At 33.7% G+C, this 20310-nt stretch overlaps 1 protein-coding gene and 2 non-coding genes across 5 annotated transcripts in view; all 3 read left to right on the top strand.

Annotated features, from left to right (window-relative positions):
* Sarm (sterile alpha and armadillo motif) overlaps positions 1 to 20310 on the top strand; it is a 368252-nt gene that overhangs the window by 44108 nt on the left and 303834 nt on the right. Inside the window, exon 1 of one of the 3 annotated variants that reach the window (XM_072523941.1) lies at positions 5161 to 5456. The exons of 1 other annotated variant lie outside the window; for it this stretch is intronic. In XM_072523941.1, the coding sequence (XP_072380042.1) occupies positions 5388 to 5456 (69 nt within the window). In that variant the 5' untranslated portion in view covers positions 5161 to 5387. Of the gene's footprint in view, positions 1 to 5160; positions 5457 to 20310 lie in introns of those variants that run through there. One more of the 3 variants, XM_072523936.1, reaches the window with a different exon arrangement.
* Positions 5607 to 5679, top strand: TRNAM-CAU (transfer RNA methionine (anticodon CAU)). The gene has a single exon. It is a non-coding gene; the product is annotated as a tRNA-Met (tRNA).
* TRNAV-UAC (transfer RNA valine (anticodon UAC)) lies at positions 8946 to 9018 on the top strand. Its single transcript has one exon. It is a non-coding gene; the product is annotated as a tRNA-Val (tRNA).

Genomic DNA, 20310 nt, shown 5'->3' with positions numbered 1-20310 from the left:
AATAAACTGGGAGATTTTGGAAAATCCCTAAATTAGGAACAAAACTATTAGCCGTTTACCTGCTGTTAAGATACAATAAATTGTAGATAGATTTGGGGATTAGATCATAAAATGCAAATGAGCGAACCCTTAGCGATTATCCAATAACTGAATGCCTCAGTGACCGAGACTTTCTAAGAATGTTGAGGGCTACTTAAATTGATCTTCTTTGAAATTGTAAATGTTTTGTACCTGTAGAGATTACGTACTTAGATCATTTCTTGATTAAAATGACTACAAAATTTTATACAAGAATTGAAATAAATTGGTATGTTTAAAAATTTTCAAATACAGTATAAAAATCTGAACTTTTATGCACTTTATGCAAACTTTTATACAAATATGCCAAAATATGAAATATTTGCATAAAATATGCACAATATGCAAAATATGCAATATGCATATTTGCCGAAGTCTAATTATGACATTTTTTTAGTCTTTCTGTCACACAACACACCATTTCGCTCGCTCCTATTTAATGAGTCCCTATTAACTTAAAACTATTTATGTAAATAACAACTTTGTTAACAAACCTTGTTTTCTACACTTCCACAAAATTTATTACAATTAATTTTCACTATAGCTGTCTCAAAAGAGTGCCTTTCTGAAGTAATGTATATTTACTATGCGTCTACACTTTTAGTCTTTAACTGAATAAGTTGATGAGGGGAGAGCTGATTGTCTCAAGTTGGTCATTCAAAGTTAAGTCAAAAATTTGCAAATCTTCAAAATTCAAAAAACGAGTATCTATTTACATAATAATAGTATCAAAAATTTCAAAATATACTCGTTTCTTGAGATCTGTTTCTGTGTCATGCCGTTGTCTTTTTTTGGGGGGTTCGAAAATATCAAGCGAGTCCAAAATGTCACTGCGTATATACTGGAAATTACTATCATTACGAAAATCTCTAAAATTTTGCATCAGTTTTGTTATTCTATTTTTGGAATGAATAACGTCAGTTAACTGATTTTGAACAACATTGAATATTAAATCAGTTTGTTAGTTTTAGTTAGAAAACTAACCGAGATTTAAAATTCCATCGCGTCTGACAAACTTTTGGCATTTTTTTTTAAACAAACTGTTTTAAAACATTAGTCCGTTTAGGCGAGCTTGAGAAAAATGAAGCAAATCCGCTTAAACTGGCAAAAAAAAAGACGACATTCTTTAATTTTTTACATGTGTCCTGCAAAACTAAATTCATTCTATGAGCATGACAGTTCTAACTTTCGACTGGAGATGCATTCAATTCACCAGACATCACGGCAGCGCCGTCATAAGTTTGCTCTACGAATTTATTTTTGATATCAAAAAATTTTAATCTGTCCTTTAAAACACCAAAATATAATCTGCCTTATGGCTTTTACTCATGTCTGTAAAACCTAAAAACCTCTCATAAATATTACCACGTAACGCGGATCAAACAACAATTGATAATTGTGAATGACGACATGATATATCGGTAGTTTCATCTACTTCTAGAGAAAAACAAATGAACAAAATTAACGTTACTCAAAATGTACCTAATTGATTCTAGTAATTAATTCTGGATTGTTTTAGATACACCGCTAAATGTCTTCTAATGTCTAAAAAAAACTTCTAATGTATCAAAAAACCCTTTAACATTTAACTATTTATGGCAGTGGTAACGTATCACAGTATTACTTTAGAAAATAAAAATAAATCCTAGAAAGAAAAGCCAGTCCGTGCACTCAATATCACTTCACTACTTAAGTACTTATCCAGCCCGAAATAACATTTCATCCCGCGCTCGCAAGGTACAGTTTGCGGCCAATTCAAATTAGGCATCGGCAAATTTAAATTTGCCGTACTTGGCAATTAAATGCGTAAGGAGAGAAATGTATGTTTGGTTGCTCATCAACTAATATTCCGTTGATTTTTACACGTATATCGTCAAGCTTGGGATCGGCTTGCCGAAACCCCGAAACTTGTCTTTTTAAGAATTCACACAGGCGGACGGATGTCTCGGATTTCGGATCATTAATTTGAAAATTGTCTTACACAAGGATCACTTAACGCTCAGATTGGACAAATTCTTTTAAAAACCATAAATAAAATTTAGTCTTTATTATCTCACAGATATTTTTTTTATTTCACAGAAACAAATGAGATCAAGTTATTACCTACCACAATTAATTATCGAAATACTGATTAAATTAAATATTAAAAAAAATCTATAATATCTATAAAGGTGTGGGTCGGCACTGCCGACCCTTCCTTAGCAAATTTGCTCAGTGTAATTTATGTAATAAGATAGGGCATTATGCAAAAGTATGTTTTCAAAAACAAATCAAATATGTAAATGTAGATGATTCAGAATCAGATGAATTATTTATAGGTATGGTAAATACTAAAAATGATAGTTTTGACAATAATTTCATGATAAATTTTAAAGTTAACAAGCATAAAAGAGGTAAAAAAGAAATAAATTAGACTTACTCACAATCAGTTTAATTTTACTACCTAAGACGACCGGTTTCGCTTTCTAAAATTTGCAAAGCATCATCAGGTCAGTGGTACAAAGTAAATTAAATGCTGAAATTATAAAAAGCCCATATTAGGGTGCTGTCTTATAAGGATAAAGATCAAAAAAGTTATAGATCAAAAAAAGGTTTTAGTAATTAGACCAACATTACATGTATGTGTTAATTAATATGCATATATTGCATTAGCAGACAGAGTAACAACCCACAAATTGGTAAGAGAAAAAATCTGTTGAATTGTAATAAATTAGAAATAAACAAAATACTACTCACATTCCGGCACAAGAGTTATTATATAGTAATTGGTGATTCATAGTTCAAACTATCCCTTATTACTGATAATGAGTGATCTTCAGTCAATGTTGTAACTGTTTAACAACTTAGGAGGAAGTTTCTTGAGGGGAGGGATGTTAACAGATGATATAGGAGTAAGGTATATGTTATTGTTTGTTGAAAGAAAATGTGATGTTTTATATTATTTAAATTATTAAAGTTATTTATATTTATTGAAGAGATATATTTTGAAATGTGTGTTAAATTATTGAAAAATTTTTTAAGGAAAGAGGACAGTTATATTATGACAATGAATGAAAGTACTTGTACTATTTTGTAAGTCAAAGAAATTGCACACCCACAAAATAGTACAAGTACTTCCTAAATTGTGTAGAGCTTTATACAACTTTTCGCGATCGATAGAGTCATACGGATGTTTAAAATCAATGAAGATCATGTGGAGACCTAGGTTTTGTTCGTAACTGTTATTTTGTATCAATTTTAAGGTAAATATTTGATCCACTGTCGATCTTCCTGCTCTAAACCTTCTTTGGTATTCACCTACTATGCCATTCAGAACAAAGGGTCTGTCACCTTTCTTATGTATTGGGCAAATTACGGCATTACTCCATCCATTTGGCATTTTCTCCTCTCTTCACACTCTCAGTATCAACTTACATAGATTTCTTTGCAGTGTGACCCTTCCTTCTTTTAAAATTTCCGCCGGGATTCCATTCTCTCCTGCGATTTTACCGTTTTAAGCCATTTTATTGTTTCCTTTATTTCCTGTTTTGTTGGTTCCTCTACATACTCCTCATCATTATCCTCTGATTGGACCAATGCATCATCTTTCCTACAAAAAATTTTTTGCGTTTTATTTGTTTGTCTGTCTCTCTTTACTTCTTGATAAAAAAATTTTATTTCTTGGCTAATGTAATGCTCCTCTATTGTTTTTAATTTTCCTTCCAAATATTCTCTCTTTTTTGCCTGCAGATTCTTTTAGCTTCTTTCCTTTTCGTCTCATGTTCTGTAATTGTTTCTTGGGTTCTATTATTGTCTTTTTCCAACTTTGCCTTATTTCTTAGCATTCGTGCTCTTTTATATTCCTCGTCGAACCAGTCTTCTTCTCTCTTCGCTCCTGTATTGCCTAAGCAAACATTAGCTGCTTCTGTAATTGATGTTTCGATTTTACTCCATTCTTCTTCCAATGTATCAGACATTAAGTCGTCCTCTAATCTTGCGTTAATCTCATTTTCTAACCTCTCTGCCACTTGTTGGTCCTTAAGTAAGGCCACGTTCTATCTCTTTCTATCTTTTAAAACATTTAGTTTTACAGGTAGATCTTGTTTTTACATTTGTAATGATACCGAAAAAAATTAACGCTAAACAATGTAGCGATCATCGCAATATCAGTCTAATGAACCATATACTGAAAATTAGATGTTAGAAAGAAACTCCTCTCTGTCTATAAACAATAAAGTTTTACTTTATAAACAACTGCTACGACCTAATTGGACTGATGGTAGCCAACTCTGGGGGTGTGTCAAGAAAAGTAATATAGAAATGATCCAGAAATTTAAGAACAAAGTACTGAGAAAAGTTGTGAATTCTTCTTAGTACGTGAGTAACAGCTATCTCCATAAGGACCTATGTATGGAAACTGTGGCTGCAAGCATTAATTCAATGTAAGACGGTAAAAAATAACTCTATAGCCACGTGAATATTAAAGCAATCCAGCTCTTTGACAACACAGGGCTAATTTGAAAACTGAAGAGGACAATGCTCTTCGAATTAGTTTAAGTGACAGCGAAAAAGCAGAGCATAGTGCTTGTGCATATGCATGGTGTTATTTATTACGTTAGATTAAGAGGACACCATAGGGAAAACAGTTGATTTTAAGTAACTATATTAATTTAGGATAGATTAAAATTGTTTATTGGTCATAACTAAATTGTAATAGTAAATAAACGACAAAAAAGGAATGACCTATTACCCGCCACCAGCTAATATTTTTCTGTACAGACCAAGATTCTCTACTACAAGGAATGTCCTGTCAGCCTTATATTATTGTCGGTATACCGTCAGACACTCAGACAAAGGCACGTACTTTGGGATACAAATACAAAACCTTTATATATGCAACTAACACTTCAATTTGACTTTAAACCGTTACCGCGATTTCTACACGGTTTTTGAATCGTTTATAAAATTTAATATAAAAAACTGTGGCAATCATCTGTAAGATGTCGCCACCTATTCAAATATTTTTATAATAGCGAATAACATCGCGGAGGGGCCCGGGACCTTTGTATTTGTTTATAGTGGCCGACCTCGAAAATGAAAATAAATGTACATTGGGATTTCGGCAAAATAGAGTTTTTCGTGAGTTTTCTAAGTGCTGCCAGGTAACAAAATAAGATGTTACAGATACACCTGTTTAAACTAACTGGAAGTGCAGTGAATAGTGAGCTAAGTTATTTTTAAATTTTTTGTTAAATTTAATGTAATTCCAAAAGTGATCAATTTTTGGTCCGCTTCTTTTTGTTATTGAGTTCAATTATTATTTGTGGAAAATGGAAAACGAGAAAGTTCTTGTTCCAGAGCGCCAAAAACGGAAACACAAATTTTTGGAGAAACTGAAGGTAAAATTATTTATAATTTACATCATAATTCTTATTTGGAGTATTGTTATTTCAATTTATTTCTTCAGATGGTTTGTGTAGGAGGGTAATATTTTAAAAAATTTTCAAATATACTGGACTTATCCTATGTATATAACCCAAATAACAATTGCCTCGGTAGCGCAGTAGGCAGCGCGTAAGTCTCATAATCTTAAGGTCGTGAGTTCGATCCTCACCCGGGGCAAGCTTTTTTTGTTTTAGTTTAAAAAAATTAAAATTTTTAATCTAGTGTCGTCATCACGTCATCTATGTCTAGAACGCCAATAAGGAGGTAATCTCAGAACAAACTATGGACGTTTTACACATTTGGTCCCAATGAAGATAGCCTCAAATGGGTTTGGCAGAATGAAATATTCGTGTTTGGCAGTGTTGAAATTTACATTTCAAATGAAACATACTTAATCAAAAGCAATAAGATATTTAAAAACTAATACTTAACAATTACCAAAAAAAGAAAAAGTAAATAGTTTTAAAACAGTTTTTAAAAGTAAATAGTAAAAGGTCAGTATAAATAATAAAGGTAAAAAGATATCTGTTGCAATTTGGAAACTGGTGGTTTGAGGGTTCTGAGTCTATTGCGAAATGTATCCGCTAACTTATCAAAGGACAATTGCCAAAAAAAATTTCTAATAATTAATTGCAATTAATATCAAACGAAACAAATATTAATTCATTAATGTTTTACTTATATAAGGTATAAAATTGCGGAATCCATAAAGTAATATAAGAAAAATGTACATTTTAAAAGCTTTATCTCTTTGTATTTGAAGCATATAACATATACATACATTATAAGGACGTGGCAACACTGCCAACGCAATATTTCGTTCTGTGTTATCTTCACTGGGACCAGATGTGAAAAATGTCCCAAACTATTTATTTTAGTGAACCTTTTTAAAACGACGAACAAAGACTTAAACACGTTTTTAAAATTGTCTCATTACTCCAGTCGTCAGAGACGAAAATGCCACTCAACCTATAAAATTTTAGGACCCCAAAAAAGATGCAAAAATGTTTACCACTTTTACCTCCGGGCTTCCCCATAAACCCCCCTCGAATGGGGGTAAAAACGCAAAAAAATCGATTTACCAAGAATCCGTACGCTGTAGAAAAAAAATATTTTAAATTCTAAAATGTAGCTAAGATAATTCTAAAGCACTTTTTGTGTATAATGAATCGTTCTCTCACAAACAACGCTTGAAGTGACCGTCGATTTTGAATGTTAGTTACGCGCGAAATCAATGTTCCATAAAATTTGTAACAGCTCGACGGTAAAAATTCAAAATCTTTTGATTCAAGTGTTCTATCAACAAAATTTAAAATTCGTTTTAAATAAATTAACTTAATTAATTAAAGGTGTTAAATAAATTAACGTGGCGCGATTTTTGCCATTTTTTATCCTCCTTTTTGTCCTCCTGCTCCTTTTTCTTCATCACCCCAGAAATCAGACAGTATATTTCTCTCCATTATTTTTATCCTCTCAACATTATGTTAATAATGTTTCTTTCATCCAGCCCGAAACCCATTCGCCTCTCGAAATCTCCCCTCTCATTTGCCCATCTCTGGCAGTTAAAAATGTGGGCGGGAGCGTCCGGTACCCCACAAACAGTACAGTCTCCGAGGTAGATTTGTATATTCTATTTGTGAAGGTGCCAAAACTACCATGTCCAGTCAGAAACTGCGTCAGGAAGTAGTCTAGTTTCCTGAAGTTACATTCCCACCACGGTCTCAGATTGGTAATAAACTCCTTCGTCCACCTTGCCTTTCCGCTATTATTCGCCCATTCTCGCTGCCACTCTACTATCGTTCTTTCTCTCTCATTCTCATCTATATTTACATTTATCCTCCTCGCATACACCCTCGCTCGCTCTTTGCACAACAAAAAGATGCGTATCACCGCTCCAATGACATATAGAGCCTCATTTGAAACTGTCCTATATGCGCTACATACCCAGCATTCGCCTTTGCGAAGTCTCCATCAGCTTAGCGTATTTCGCAGTGTTCAGTACGCTACACCACGCGGGAGCAGCGTAGGTTACCACCGACTGGAAAACTCCATTTAGCACCTTTCTTTTGGTGCTACCTGGGCCTCCAATGTTTGGCATCAGCCGTATCAACGCCTCCAAATTTCGGTTCGCCTTCTCTACCGTCTTTTGGATGTGTATTCCGAACCTTAGTCCTTCCTACAACCAGACTCAAAGATACTTAATCGATTTAACCGGTGCAACCTCCACACCATCCACTATAAAGCGAAGAGAGGATTTTTCCCGGCTCACTTTGAGAACTAACACCTCAGTTTTCTGAGGCGCTAGCTGTAGATCGTTCTCTCTGATCCACCTACTAATGCGATGCAGGGCTGTGTTAGCCGCATTAGCCATGTCCGTTTTCTGGCTCGCCTTCGCAACCAGTGCGAGATCATCGGCAGAAGCCACAAAAGTCCCTTGGCATCTGCAGCCTCAACACCCCGTCGTACAGGACATTCCACAGGATGGGACCTAGTACTGAACCCTGCGGAACACCTTACGACAAACTGATGCTGGTATCTTTTTCTCTTATGGACCTGTCAGTAAAGTATCTGTGAATTGCGTTGACCAGGTACTCACTAACGCCCAATTCTCTCAGCCTGGACATGATTTTTTCCCATGATGCCGTATTAAAGGCATTCTTGACGTCAAGCAGGATGAGAGCCGCCCATCTCTTTGTATCCTGCGTAACTAAAGACGTTACTTCTGTGACCGCATCTATGGTGGACCTTTTGGTCCTAAAACCATATTGGCGTTCGCTCAGCGCATGCTTTTCTTCTAGCTCTCGCTCAAGGCGGCCTTTTACAAGCTGTTCGTACAATTTAGCTATCGAACTAAGAAGGCAAATTGGCCGATTAAAACTGGGCCATATAATAACTGTTAATAGGTACTTAAAGTTATTCTATGTCACATTTTTAATTGGAGAATTTAGTATGTCGAAAAATTTTGGATCCTTACAGTTTAAAAAAGCCTGCGTGTTTATTTATATTCCATTTTGTATATGTATATTTTGTCAAATATTGTAAAATTGACTTTAAGTTGCAAAAATGCTATACAGAAACGCATTTAAAATAAAAACAAATCAAAGTAAACAGATAAATGAAAATTTTATCAAAATTATTATTTTTAAAATTAAATGCAAAATATTTTCTTTGAATACCATTGAAAAAGAAGGCAAAAAGAAATAAAAATAAGCAACTTCAAGGGGCTACAAACTATAGGAATTTACGGAGAAGTTTGTATGAAGCAATGTTTTTGTCTAGGAAAAAAAATGACTGATTATACGAACAAAGAATATAGACGCTTAAGCGTCTATATTCTTTGATACTAAGTTCACACGTTTGAGACGTTGGGAAGAAAAAAATATTCTAAAAATTTCACATACATTTACTGTAAAAATACGGGCGAAATGATGTACTAATCAGTTGGTTCCGTAGTGTAGCGGTTATCACGTCTGCTTTACACGCAGAAGGTCCCCGGTTCGATCCCGGGCGGAACCACTTTTTTTTTTTTTTTTTTTTTTAAATTGGGTTTAAAAAAAGGATTTTGCTATAAATTAGAAAAGTAAATAAATATTTTGTATATCAAATTTTGAATTGTTTTAAAATTTGAAAGGATAAGAAACATCCATTAAAGGGATATTAAGTTCGTGATTAAAAATGCTTCTTTACGAAAGGGCATTTTTGGAATATATACTATATAAAGGATTTTTGAAATAAATTTTTTCCTCTATTTTCACTTTTGAATGTTAGCTGATTTGCACTCACCCCTTCCCAGATTTTAGGTTTTTTTAACTGCAATGATTATTTGTAAGTTGAAGGGTTGAAGTTTATTACCGGAGTTTAAAGTTTTAATATTAATAAATAAATAAATAATAATTAAAAAAAAAATGGCTGTGTTGTTCATACATTGTCCTAGAACAACTTTTTTTTAATTCGTAAATTCGTTTTCCCATTATGCCTATTGATGGATTAAAAATCTTAATGGTCCTAGTTTAAGTTTAATCTAGTCCTAGTTTAATCTAGTTTAAGTAGGTATCTAGGCTGTTTGATACATGAAACCTTAGACCAAGAACAAGAGGTTAAATGTAGAATAGAACAGGCAAGAAACACCTTCTTAAAGATGCGACAGTTACTCACTACCCGTAATCTTCATTTGTCTTAGAGAGCTTTGAGATGCGGGTATTTCGTCGTATGCTGAAAATTCCATGGACCGACCGCGTTAGAAATGAAGAAGTTTTAAGGCGTATGAATAGAGAACGTGAACTCACAGAAATTATCAAGAAGCGTAAAACGTCTTATCTTGGACACATATTTAGACACGACAGGTATTCTTCTTCTTCCTTCTTCCTTCAGCTTATTATAGAAGGGAAAATAGAAGGCAGACGCGGCCCGGGTAGACGACGAATGACCTGGCTGCGCAACATCAAAGATTGGACAGGATTAGACTTTCAAAGTTTAATAAGGAAAGCCCAAAATAGGGAAGACTTTGCAGAGGTCATCGCCAACCTTCGCTAAGAGGACGGCACCTAAAGAAGAAGAATGGTCCGTTAATGACTAGTACTACTTAAAATCTTACTTCAGCCGAAAAGGATTTAACTAGTTTATTAAACACAATCACAAACTATTGCTATTGCTCTACGACTATAAAACCTGAAAATTCGTAATTTTTGTTATCAAATTAGAGTTATTTGTAAATATATTTTTATAGGTTCGTCCTAAACTGTTCGTGTTTATTTCTCAAACAACAACAATACGAACTTTATTGCTTATTTTAATAGTTTACCTCGAAATATTTTTATGGGGCCATTATATGGAGTAAAGGCAATATTATCTCGGCTTATGCAAATTTTTAGAAGGATCGTCCGAAATGGAAATACGAGGAAATTAACTTAAGCCAACATCCTCATTTCTAGACGTTTTTATGACTGTTTTCAGTTTAATGGTTACGTTGGCCGTAATGAGTGTACTTAAGAAAGATGTTAAAAAGATGTTAATATACGTAAATGCGATGGGTTAGAATATTGGGAATTTATACTAGGATTTGTCAAACTATGCACCCGGTGTTCTCGAATTGAGGACCGCTACCTGAACAGCCAAAATAAGTGCACCGAATTACGGACCGAACGAGATTTTAATGAGTAAGGAAATATGTAATAATAAAATATTATTTTAGATTTAGTTTATTTTGAGCTGTCTTGAAAGGTAGTCAAAATGAGTGAAATTAAAATGATCTTAAGTCAAAAAGGGAAACTCGTTACTTGTGTTGGATGATTATAAGTATCGTGAAAAAAAGTGCTTAAAAGTTTTGGACATGTACGGTAAATAAATGTAACGCAAAATTGTTTACGCTAGGTTAGGTTAGGTTAGGAATAAGGGAAAACAGTGATGCTATGAATTATTTGACAAGAAAAGACATTACCTACTTAAGAAATAATATGTATTACAAGAGACGTCAAATCCAACCGCGTTTACCAACCTGTAATTCCGATGCGAAAGTATAAATATTAAATCTAAATATGTGTACCTCTTTTATTTTTATAAATATTAAATGTAAATATATGTAACGCTTTTATGTTTAAAATATTGTTTCTTAAATAGGCAATAAATATGTACGATTAATGGGATTCGTACTTTTAATAATATTTTATACCTTCTTGAAGTCTTGGTTCTCAATTCGTGCGATTTTTTCAGGTATAAAAGTAAACCCTTACTTAAAATTTCATTTTGGTCCTCAATTCGTGTCTGCCCTATGCACCCGATGTTGAGAAATAATCAAATTGCCGTGTTTTGTTAGAAATTCTCTGGAAAAGTATAATTCCACAAGAACTAACGTTAACAACGAATATCTATATACTTTTTAACATGTTTAATACTGCAAGAAGTTTTGTTTAATTTAACTTTTTTACACAAATTCGGTTGCTAAAAATTTGGCGATTTTCAAAACAACGGAATTTTAAGATAGGAGAGATAAGTCTTGGGAACCACCCGAATTTTTAAAGGATCAATTGGGAACCCTAATTAATAATACAAAAGTATATGTACTACCACACAGAGAAGCGAATTTATTATATTTTATTCTTTAGGTAACAAAAAAGTTAACAAATTGGTATATCTTATTTATAATCATTCTGGAGAATGTCTTCAGGCAATTAGAAATTACTACAAGTGTATTTGAAAGAGACGATACTTATAATAAAAAAACAAACCGATTTCTTTAGATTTTTAGCTAATTAAAAAAGTAGTTAATATTCACCCTTAATTAAAATATACTTATTAAATCTAAATTAGCTAGAGATAGACTAGAATTAGATAGAGTAAAATGAGCTCATCTTATTTCTTATAACATTAAAAACATATTTACAAATATAAATAGATATGGCAATAATATATTTACTATATACACCTAACGTAGTCATACAACTATATTTTAAAATCCACTTTTATAAATCATATAAGATAAAAAACATTAAACAAACTTTTGTCCATATTAATCATTGTCTAAACTAAAAAGACGCACTCCGCCGCTTTAGAACGGCAAGAAATTTTGATGCCAAACCCAAAAATAAAAGTGTAGGCCGCTGGAGAAGTTTACATGGCAAGAAATACTTAGGGCCGTCCCCAAAAACGAAAGCTTAGCCCGCTGGAGGAATCCATACAGCAAGCAAACTTATTAGTCATGTTTACTTCAACGTTCAGCAAGGAAACAAAAAAATTGTCCAACCACGTGTTGCACTGCGTATGTATTTTTAGAGGTTATAAATAACTTTATATTACTCATTTTATGCCCTTATCCTGTACTGGGACTGGAACTCTTAGAATTCCTTTTTAAAGAACCATCCATAATCCAAATTGCTTTAGATAAAGATAAAAATGGTGATGAAATGATTTAAAAGAAACATTCGAAAGGGAATGAAATGATTTAAAATAAAAATGATAATAAAATGATTTAAAAAAATAAGAGAGATGATAAAATGTTTAAAATATAACAATTACAAAAGATATATGCAAAAATATCTAATATGCCGGTACTTATATTTTCAGAATGCACGACAAACAACAAAACGACTCGTTGCTTTTACCTCCACAAAAACAAGTGAAGGAAGGGAATTTTGGAAAGTAACCGAACGGGCTAGATAACTCGTCGTCTTTCGGGAGTTGGGGGAGGCGTTTTACCACTCATAATGATCCAAACTGCGGCAATTGACGAAAATTTCCCGCGAAAGCATATTTTTCCAATAGGATGCTTGGTTTTGGCGCGGGAGCTAATAGTTTTAGTTGGGAATTTCAAATTAATTTATGGGGTGTGTTCTGTTTAGCTTATGACGAACTTGGACTTAAACCTTGGTTACGTAAGATATGTATTTGAATGTAAGAAATTTCGCATTGATCATCATTCAATCTTCGCTTATCCACTGCTGGACATAGATCTCCCTCATAATTTTCCATCTATTTCGATCTTGTGCCTCTTGCATCCAATTCCTATGACAACGTTTTAGATCGTCAGTCCAACGTGTTGGTGGACGACCTCTGCTTTGGTAGGCATCATCTCTTGGTCTCCATTCCAGTATCCGCTTTGTCCATCTATTACCTGTCATTCGAGCCACGTGACCTGCCCAGTTCCATTTCAGTGTTGCTACTCTCTCTACTGCATCAGCCACTCCTGTTCTTTGTCGTAGCTGGCGATTTGGGATCTTGTCTCGTAGTGAAACGCCCAACATAGCACGCTCCATCGCCCTTTGACACACACGGATCTTTTGAACTGTTCTCCTTGTCATGGTCAACGTTTCGGCACCGTAAGTTAACACTGGCAAAACACACTGATTAAACGTTTTTCTTTTAAGGCATATTGGTATATCAGACGATTTGAAAATATGGCTCAGCTTGCCGAAGGCTGCCCAAGTCAGTCTTATACGACGGAGAAGCTCAACGGTTTGGTTATCTTTTCCTATGCGAATCTCATGACCTAGGTATTTATAGGCCATTACCTGGTCTATGGATCTTGTTCCTACGCATATATCTTCGCTGACTACAAGATTTGTCATCATCTGGGTTTTAGATATATTTATTTTCAATCCCCCTTCTAGCGAGGAAAGGTAGAGCTGATTTAAAAGTTCTTTGGCCTCATCTATCCTATCAGCTATTAGTACAATATCATCTGCAAACCTTAGATGGCTAAGCTTTTCTCCGTTTATGTTTATGCCCTTGTCGGTCAGTTTTGCCCTTTTACATATATATTCCAAAAGCGTAGTGAACAGTTTCGGCGATATGGTGTCCCCCTGGCGTACTCCACGTTGTATCGGGAATTTCTGGGTTTGACGATCACCCACTCTAACACTGGCTGTTGCGTTTTGGTATATATATTTAATTATATTTATATACCGATAGTCAATTCGGCATTCTGTCAAGGCTTCCAACATTTTTTGTTGATTTACGGTGTCGAATGCCTTTTCATAGTCGACAAATATTAAAGCTAGTGGTTTATTATATTCAGTGCATTTTTCTATAAGATTTTTTATTACCAGTAGGTGATCGTTTGTTCCATAGCCTTTTCTAAAACCCGCCTGTTCTATGGGCTGATAAAATTCCAATTTATTTTCTAGTCGTTTCGTAATTATTTTTGTAAATAGTTTATAAATATGTGAAAGTAGACTTATGGGCCTGTAATTCCTGAGGTCGGTAGCATCCCCTTTTTTGCATTGATAGCAGAGCCTAAACCTCTCGTTAGTGTAAATCAGAACTATACTAATTTCTCAAATAATAAGAAGATGGAACCGAAGAGTCTTCGTTCCTTTTCTCGAGCGACGGCTGGTAACCATCCAGTAACTCCAGATACTGTGGAGGATAAACCGACCGTACGACAAGTGTAAAGTCTTTTTCAAATTTTATTTAACGAAAGTTGGGCCGATAATTTTAGGCCCAATAATTCCTGCTAATACATTTACCTTTTGAGGAAATCAAATATCAAGTGCAATTGATACCATCCCTATCGTCACTTTTTTTTATTCGATTATTACTTAGCAATTAATGTTTCCCTTTAAATTTATAAAATGGTTATTATTTACGTAATTTAACTAAAACTCATTTTTGCGAGTTCTTACCTTTGATAAGTTTGCAATAAATTTGTAAGGTATTTTAAAACAAAAAATATACAACGGGCCGGTACAATATTTTCCTTGTGTGCAAAAATTTGTTACAGGTACTTTGTTGTAAATCTGTAAAATGAGAAAGGTATTGATCACGGCTCCTTCGCCAAAATACCCAATATTTTACTTTTTTGTTTGTTATTGGCTTTACGGTAAATACCCACACAGCCAGACACAACTTTTTAAAAACATACAATACAAGGATTACACAGGGATTGCACTCTTGGGATCTACACAGGGACCCAGGGGCCGATCAGGGCATTTTTATAAACGATAAAAGGTAGGCCTCGGACAGATAGATTACATACATTAAGGAAAGAAATCAGGTATCAGCAAAGGTGGTTATATTTGTATATTCGTTGTTCTGACGAAAGACAGCAAACAATCATAAATTTCTTTTCTGTCTAAAGCAAGAAGATGCAGTATATTATATGGGCTTTCAATGTTTAATTTTAAAAGTTTGCTGAAAAGCTCATTAGATTGACCTCCATATTTTAAACAATCAAAAAAGATGTCCAGGTCACCGATTTTACAGGCTTCACAAAGATCACTTTCAGTATTTTTATTTTAAATAAATGTGCTTTTTTAAGCACATTTTTCAACTGTAATCGTACACATTGTACCAAGGTTTTCTCCTTAATTTGGTTTCAAGTCTGGTGTAACGTGTTGGATTTGTAAAGCTGTACTCTTCCCATAAATAGGACCATTTCTTCGTCATTTTTTGTTTTGCTATGAGTATTTGTTCATCTGTGGTTAATTCGTAATTTATTTGTTCCCCATTACTATGCTTTCTTTGGAAATTTGATCTGCAATTTCATTGTTTGTTATTCCTGCGTGTGCTTTGACCCTATATATATATATATATATATATATATATATATATATATATATATATTTTGATCTTGTAAATGTTTAAGTATTGCTTGGAGGCTAAAAATAATGTCATTGGTTGTGTTTGAATTTGATTTTAAAATTTTAAGAATGGAGAGTGAATCGGAAAAGATTATAGCATTCTGATCCTCTTCCTGATGAACATATTCTAGTGCTTTTAGAATTGCTATTGCCTCAGCTGTGAAAATAGATGTGTTTTTGTTAACTTATATTTTTTCTGTATACGTTTAGGTGTTACGAAAGCGCAACCTGTACCAGCGGTGTTTTTTGATCCATCACTGTATAAAGTGACGTAGTTTGGATGTTCCTCTAAAATTTGATTTATGACTATACTAATAAATGATGCTAATTCCGAATAAAGGAGTATATTCACATCATAGGAAACAAAGTGATCAAAGTAGTCGGTCCCTTTGTTTGTGACTTTAAGGTCACGTTTCTTAATCCATCACAAATAGTAGGAGAGTTTTTATGAATCTAAAAAGGCTTAGTTAGGTCGTATTCATTTAACTTATATATGCTGCTAATGAATGGTGAGTTTTTCTTTAGCGACTTAAATATTATTTACTTCGATCTCAAAAGAAAATGCACCCACACAATACATCGAATAGAATTTTACGGGGTTATCCTTGTTTCCATTTTTGATTTAACCCTCATTAATTCCTATGAATAGTCTGTTTGTTTAATTATATTTCTCCATATCTTTCTTGGTCCCACCATATTACGCCCTTCACCAACAAGTCTTGTCGAATGGTCTCAAAACCATGCTTTCTTTGGTTTTTCCTTGTAAGTCTTTCATGGACTTCTACTTTCTATTTTTCGTATTGGGTGATTATTATTTCGGAGTTGAATTTGCCCTAACAATTTTAATTCCCCTGTCATCTTGGCATTACTTGTTGCCAAACCTAGAGTTTTTCTAGTAGAATTATTCTTAATAAGTCCGAATTCAGATCAACAAAGCTAGCATTGCCATATTGTCATTATCATATTGTATTGCTAATTAAATTTTCTTAAATAATGTTCTACTTTCTTGCTAAATTGTTCCCATCATCCTTCAATACAAATCTTATCTCTGGCGAAACAGTGCTGATACAGTTTATAAAAAATAATATATCATTTGACCCTCGTTTTTAGCTTATATATTCTTTGCAAAGACCAGACAATATTTCTATTACAATATCCCTATAACATTGCTAACATGTTATCATATCCACTGGTAACTCTAACATATTAAAATATAATACCACATAATGTAAACCAAATTGTAACAGAAAAATTTTAACGGGTTTTTACCCTGATATTTAGTGGCTCAAAACATGTACACCTAGACACTGATGATGGAACATGGTTTCCGAAAACGTTTTGTCTTCATGACATAGCCCGTTTGGGTTTTTTATTTTATATACCTTTTGTAAAGGATTTTTACTTAAATTTTTTGTGATACATGGTATACAGCCAGCTACAGGAACTTAGTTTCCTTGTGGATTGTTATTATTTCTCCAACCGCTGTTCACACTTCTTCCTGATCCACCTGCTTTAACTTTGTTCAGTTTTTATAGTAGGTACTTGAGCAACTTCCTTCTTCGTTATTTTTATACAGTCTATAATACTATAATAATTATGCCCTAACTTACTGTATATTATATAGTTTTTGATGAAAGTAATACTGGGAAATTAATTAACCAAATAAATTACTGAACGGAAACACTCTGTACAAATTAAAAACTATCCATGTACAAAGGCCAATGACTGGAAATCCCACGTGCGTGTGGTTTATTTAAAATAGGATCGCCTCGCGAATACAAGTAAGCGTATAATAAATATGTATACATATATACTTACTCATTGCATAATGTAGATTTTAAATTTTGCGCACACTGCAATGTTTTGATAATGTGTATCCCGATTGTGCACGTTGCCTCCTGCCTTGGCGAAATTCTGAAAACGTCTTGTTCCATATGGATGCTAACAGGATTTAAAGAAATCAGAGTTGAACTAAGGACGATTTTTTGTACTATATACGTAAATACAACTTAGCTTTTAAATACGAATATCTTATGTATTAATGACTCCTGTAGGTGAATATTTATCTCTACGTAAATGTTTAAAAGCATACAAAATAACAGATAAAATCACAAATTCTTTTTAACATAATTTATTTTAAAAATCTGTTTCTTTCTTTGGAACAGAAGTCAAATGCATGTCTATTACATAATGGTTAACTAAACATTCAGTAATGATAGAGCACAAGTTCAATTTGTTTAAAAGTTACTTAATATTTATTTCAATCTGATATTCAAATCTAGTTTCCTACTAAGTCTGTTTGTTTATACCGCTTTAGTCTGCTCACTCGTGAGCACGTTGGGATGCACATTTAGTCTCTCGTTGTATTTTCTGCTGAAGTTGGAGATTTCTTCCTTGATAGTAGGAACCAGGAACTAATAGGAGCTTGGGCACGTACCAGAGAGCATGTACTATCATTCGTATAACTTTATTTTGAATTACAAAGTTATAATTACTGGCTGTACCACATAATTGTCTCCCATAAGTCCACATGGGTTTTATTATAGATTTGTAGATGAGTATTTTGTTTTCCGTTTTTAGTTGTGATTTTTTACCAATCATCCAGTAGTAGTATATAGGTTGGGTTCAGTTGTTTCCTTTTAGTAAGATATGCTTTCGTCAGTCACAGCTTTTCTAAGTCAGTCTTCTATCCAAATGTATACCTAGATATTTTGTGGAGTCTGCTTGTATTAGTTAACTATCATTTACATAAAATACATGGCACGATTTTGCTTTATTTGCTTTAATTTTCCATGTTTTAAGCTAATTAATTTGCAAGTTTTTTAATGCTCTTCGAGGGTTTAAATTTGATACAACAACAGCCGTTTCATCAGCAAATATTCTAGCTGTGGTTAAAATAACAAATATAAAACAGGGCCAACAACACTGCCTTCCTCTATGATTTGCCTAAAAATAACAAAAGTGATCAAAACAAAAAAACTATGTGGAAGTACCTATGTGGCAATACCAGCCAAAATAAGAGTGTACAAGACAATAATTCCTCCCACAATAACGTATGGAAGCGAGACATGGACTCTGAACCAGCGGGAAATGACAAAATTACTGGTACTGGAAAGAAAGATACTGCGGACTATCTATGGGCCTTGCAGAGAAGAGACAACAGGAGAATGGAGAAGAAGACACAATGATGAACTCCAGACAGTATATGGAGATGAAAACATAGTACGGTACATTAAAGTAAACCGAATAAGATGGGCGGGCCACGTACTAAGATCGAGTGACGAAAGACTCCTAAACGCCACATTCTGGGAAAGGCCCGATGGCAGAAGGTCAGTTGGTCGCCCAAGAAAGAGATGAAAGGACGCAGTAGCCAGTGATCTACGCAAAATGGGAACACAGCAATGGGAAATAGCTGCTCAGGACCGACAACAATGGAGGGAAATAGTAAACGCGGCCAAGACTCAAATAGAGTTGTAGAGCCAAATGATGATGATGATGAAACGATCAGAAAATTATACACGGATCTGTGTACAAATGTCTGAGGATGAATATAAAAAAAGATGGAACACTCGAAGAGGCAATATTGCACAGGGATATGAAAGAAAGGAAAGCAATATCATTGTTAACTGGAGTGTTATGGGATAGAATAATACAAAACGAATTTACTATATTATAGTAAGATCATAATCATGTATAGTTGCCAAGTATGAGTTTGAAAAGAACGGACAGAAAAGAGTCAAAAAGCCACAGAGACGGACTACTGGAGACGAACAATGGGAAAATCAAGACTAGAAAGGATTACAAATAAAATATCAGAAAACTTGTGGAGATAAAATATGACATCACAGACAAAATACGAACTAAATAATATGGTACCATTTACAGTATTAGAATGGAGATGAAAATGAAATGAGGAATGAAGGAGAAAACGAGGAAAACCACGGAAAATTTGGAGGGAAGGCGTTGACAAAGAGATAAGACAGATGCCATGTAGAAAAATAGAGAGGAATGGAGATTAGGAATCGGAAAACGACGAAGCCTGTTTTAATGTGATATGTATGTATATGTATATATTATATCTCACTTTTTATCTTTGTCCATTCTTATTGTAGGTTGGCTGACCCTGTACAGACGAAAAATTGCATTCTGAATCACGGTCTCGACGTTATACGGTCCTGTACGTGAAGATGTGTAAGTAAGAAAACATTATTAAGAACACATGTCTCGGATTTTACGGTTTACTAGCTAATTTTGCAATTCAAAGGTGTACCAGATTGCAAACATTTACAGAGAGAGTGTCTCAATTTTAGCAAGATTCCATGAAGTGCAAAATTATTTATAAAATTAAAGAGATTGCATAGAGATTGCTTAGATAGAGTTTTTCCTAATAAGAAACATAATTAAACGTATATTTATCTACTAAATAACCATATATAAATACAAAATTAAAGCAATGTAGTATTTAATTTACTATTCGACATATTGAGACTCTCTCATATTGAATTAAATGTATAAATAATTACTAGCAACCATCATAACTACCAAATTAAAGCAATATAGTATTTAATTTACTAGTCAGTTTTTGTTGTAACTCCCTTTATTTAACAATCTGCCCGTAAGCAATAAGTTTGAAAGTTTTTTTGAAATGTCTAGATAACATGTGTAACTTAATTTCAATGAATTAATTTACACAGTAAATGTTGGATTCGACCGTTACTTGATGGAAATTCATTTT

Source organism: Diabrotica undecimpunctata, chromosome 2 (genome assembly GCF_040954645.1).
Source record: "Diabrotica undecimpunctata isolate CICGRU chromosome 2, icDiaUnde3, whole genome shotgun sequence".
NCBI classification, from domain to species: domain Eukaryota; kingdom Metazoa; phylum Arthropoda; class Insecta; order Coleoptera; family Chrysomelidae; genus Diabrotica; species Diabrotica undecimpunctata.
The sequence above is the reverse complement of the archived record's forward strand: the minus strand, read 5'-3'. Positions and strand labels throughout refer to the sequence as shown.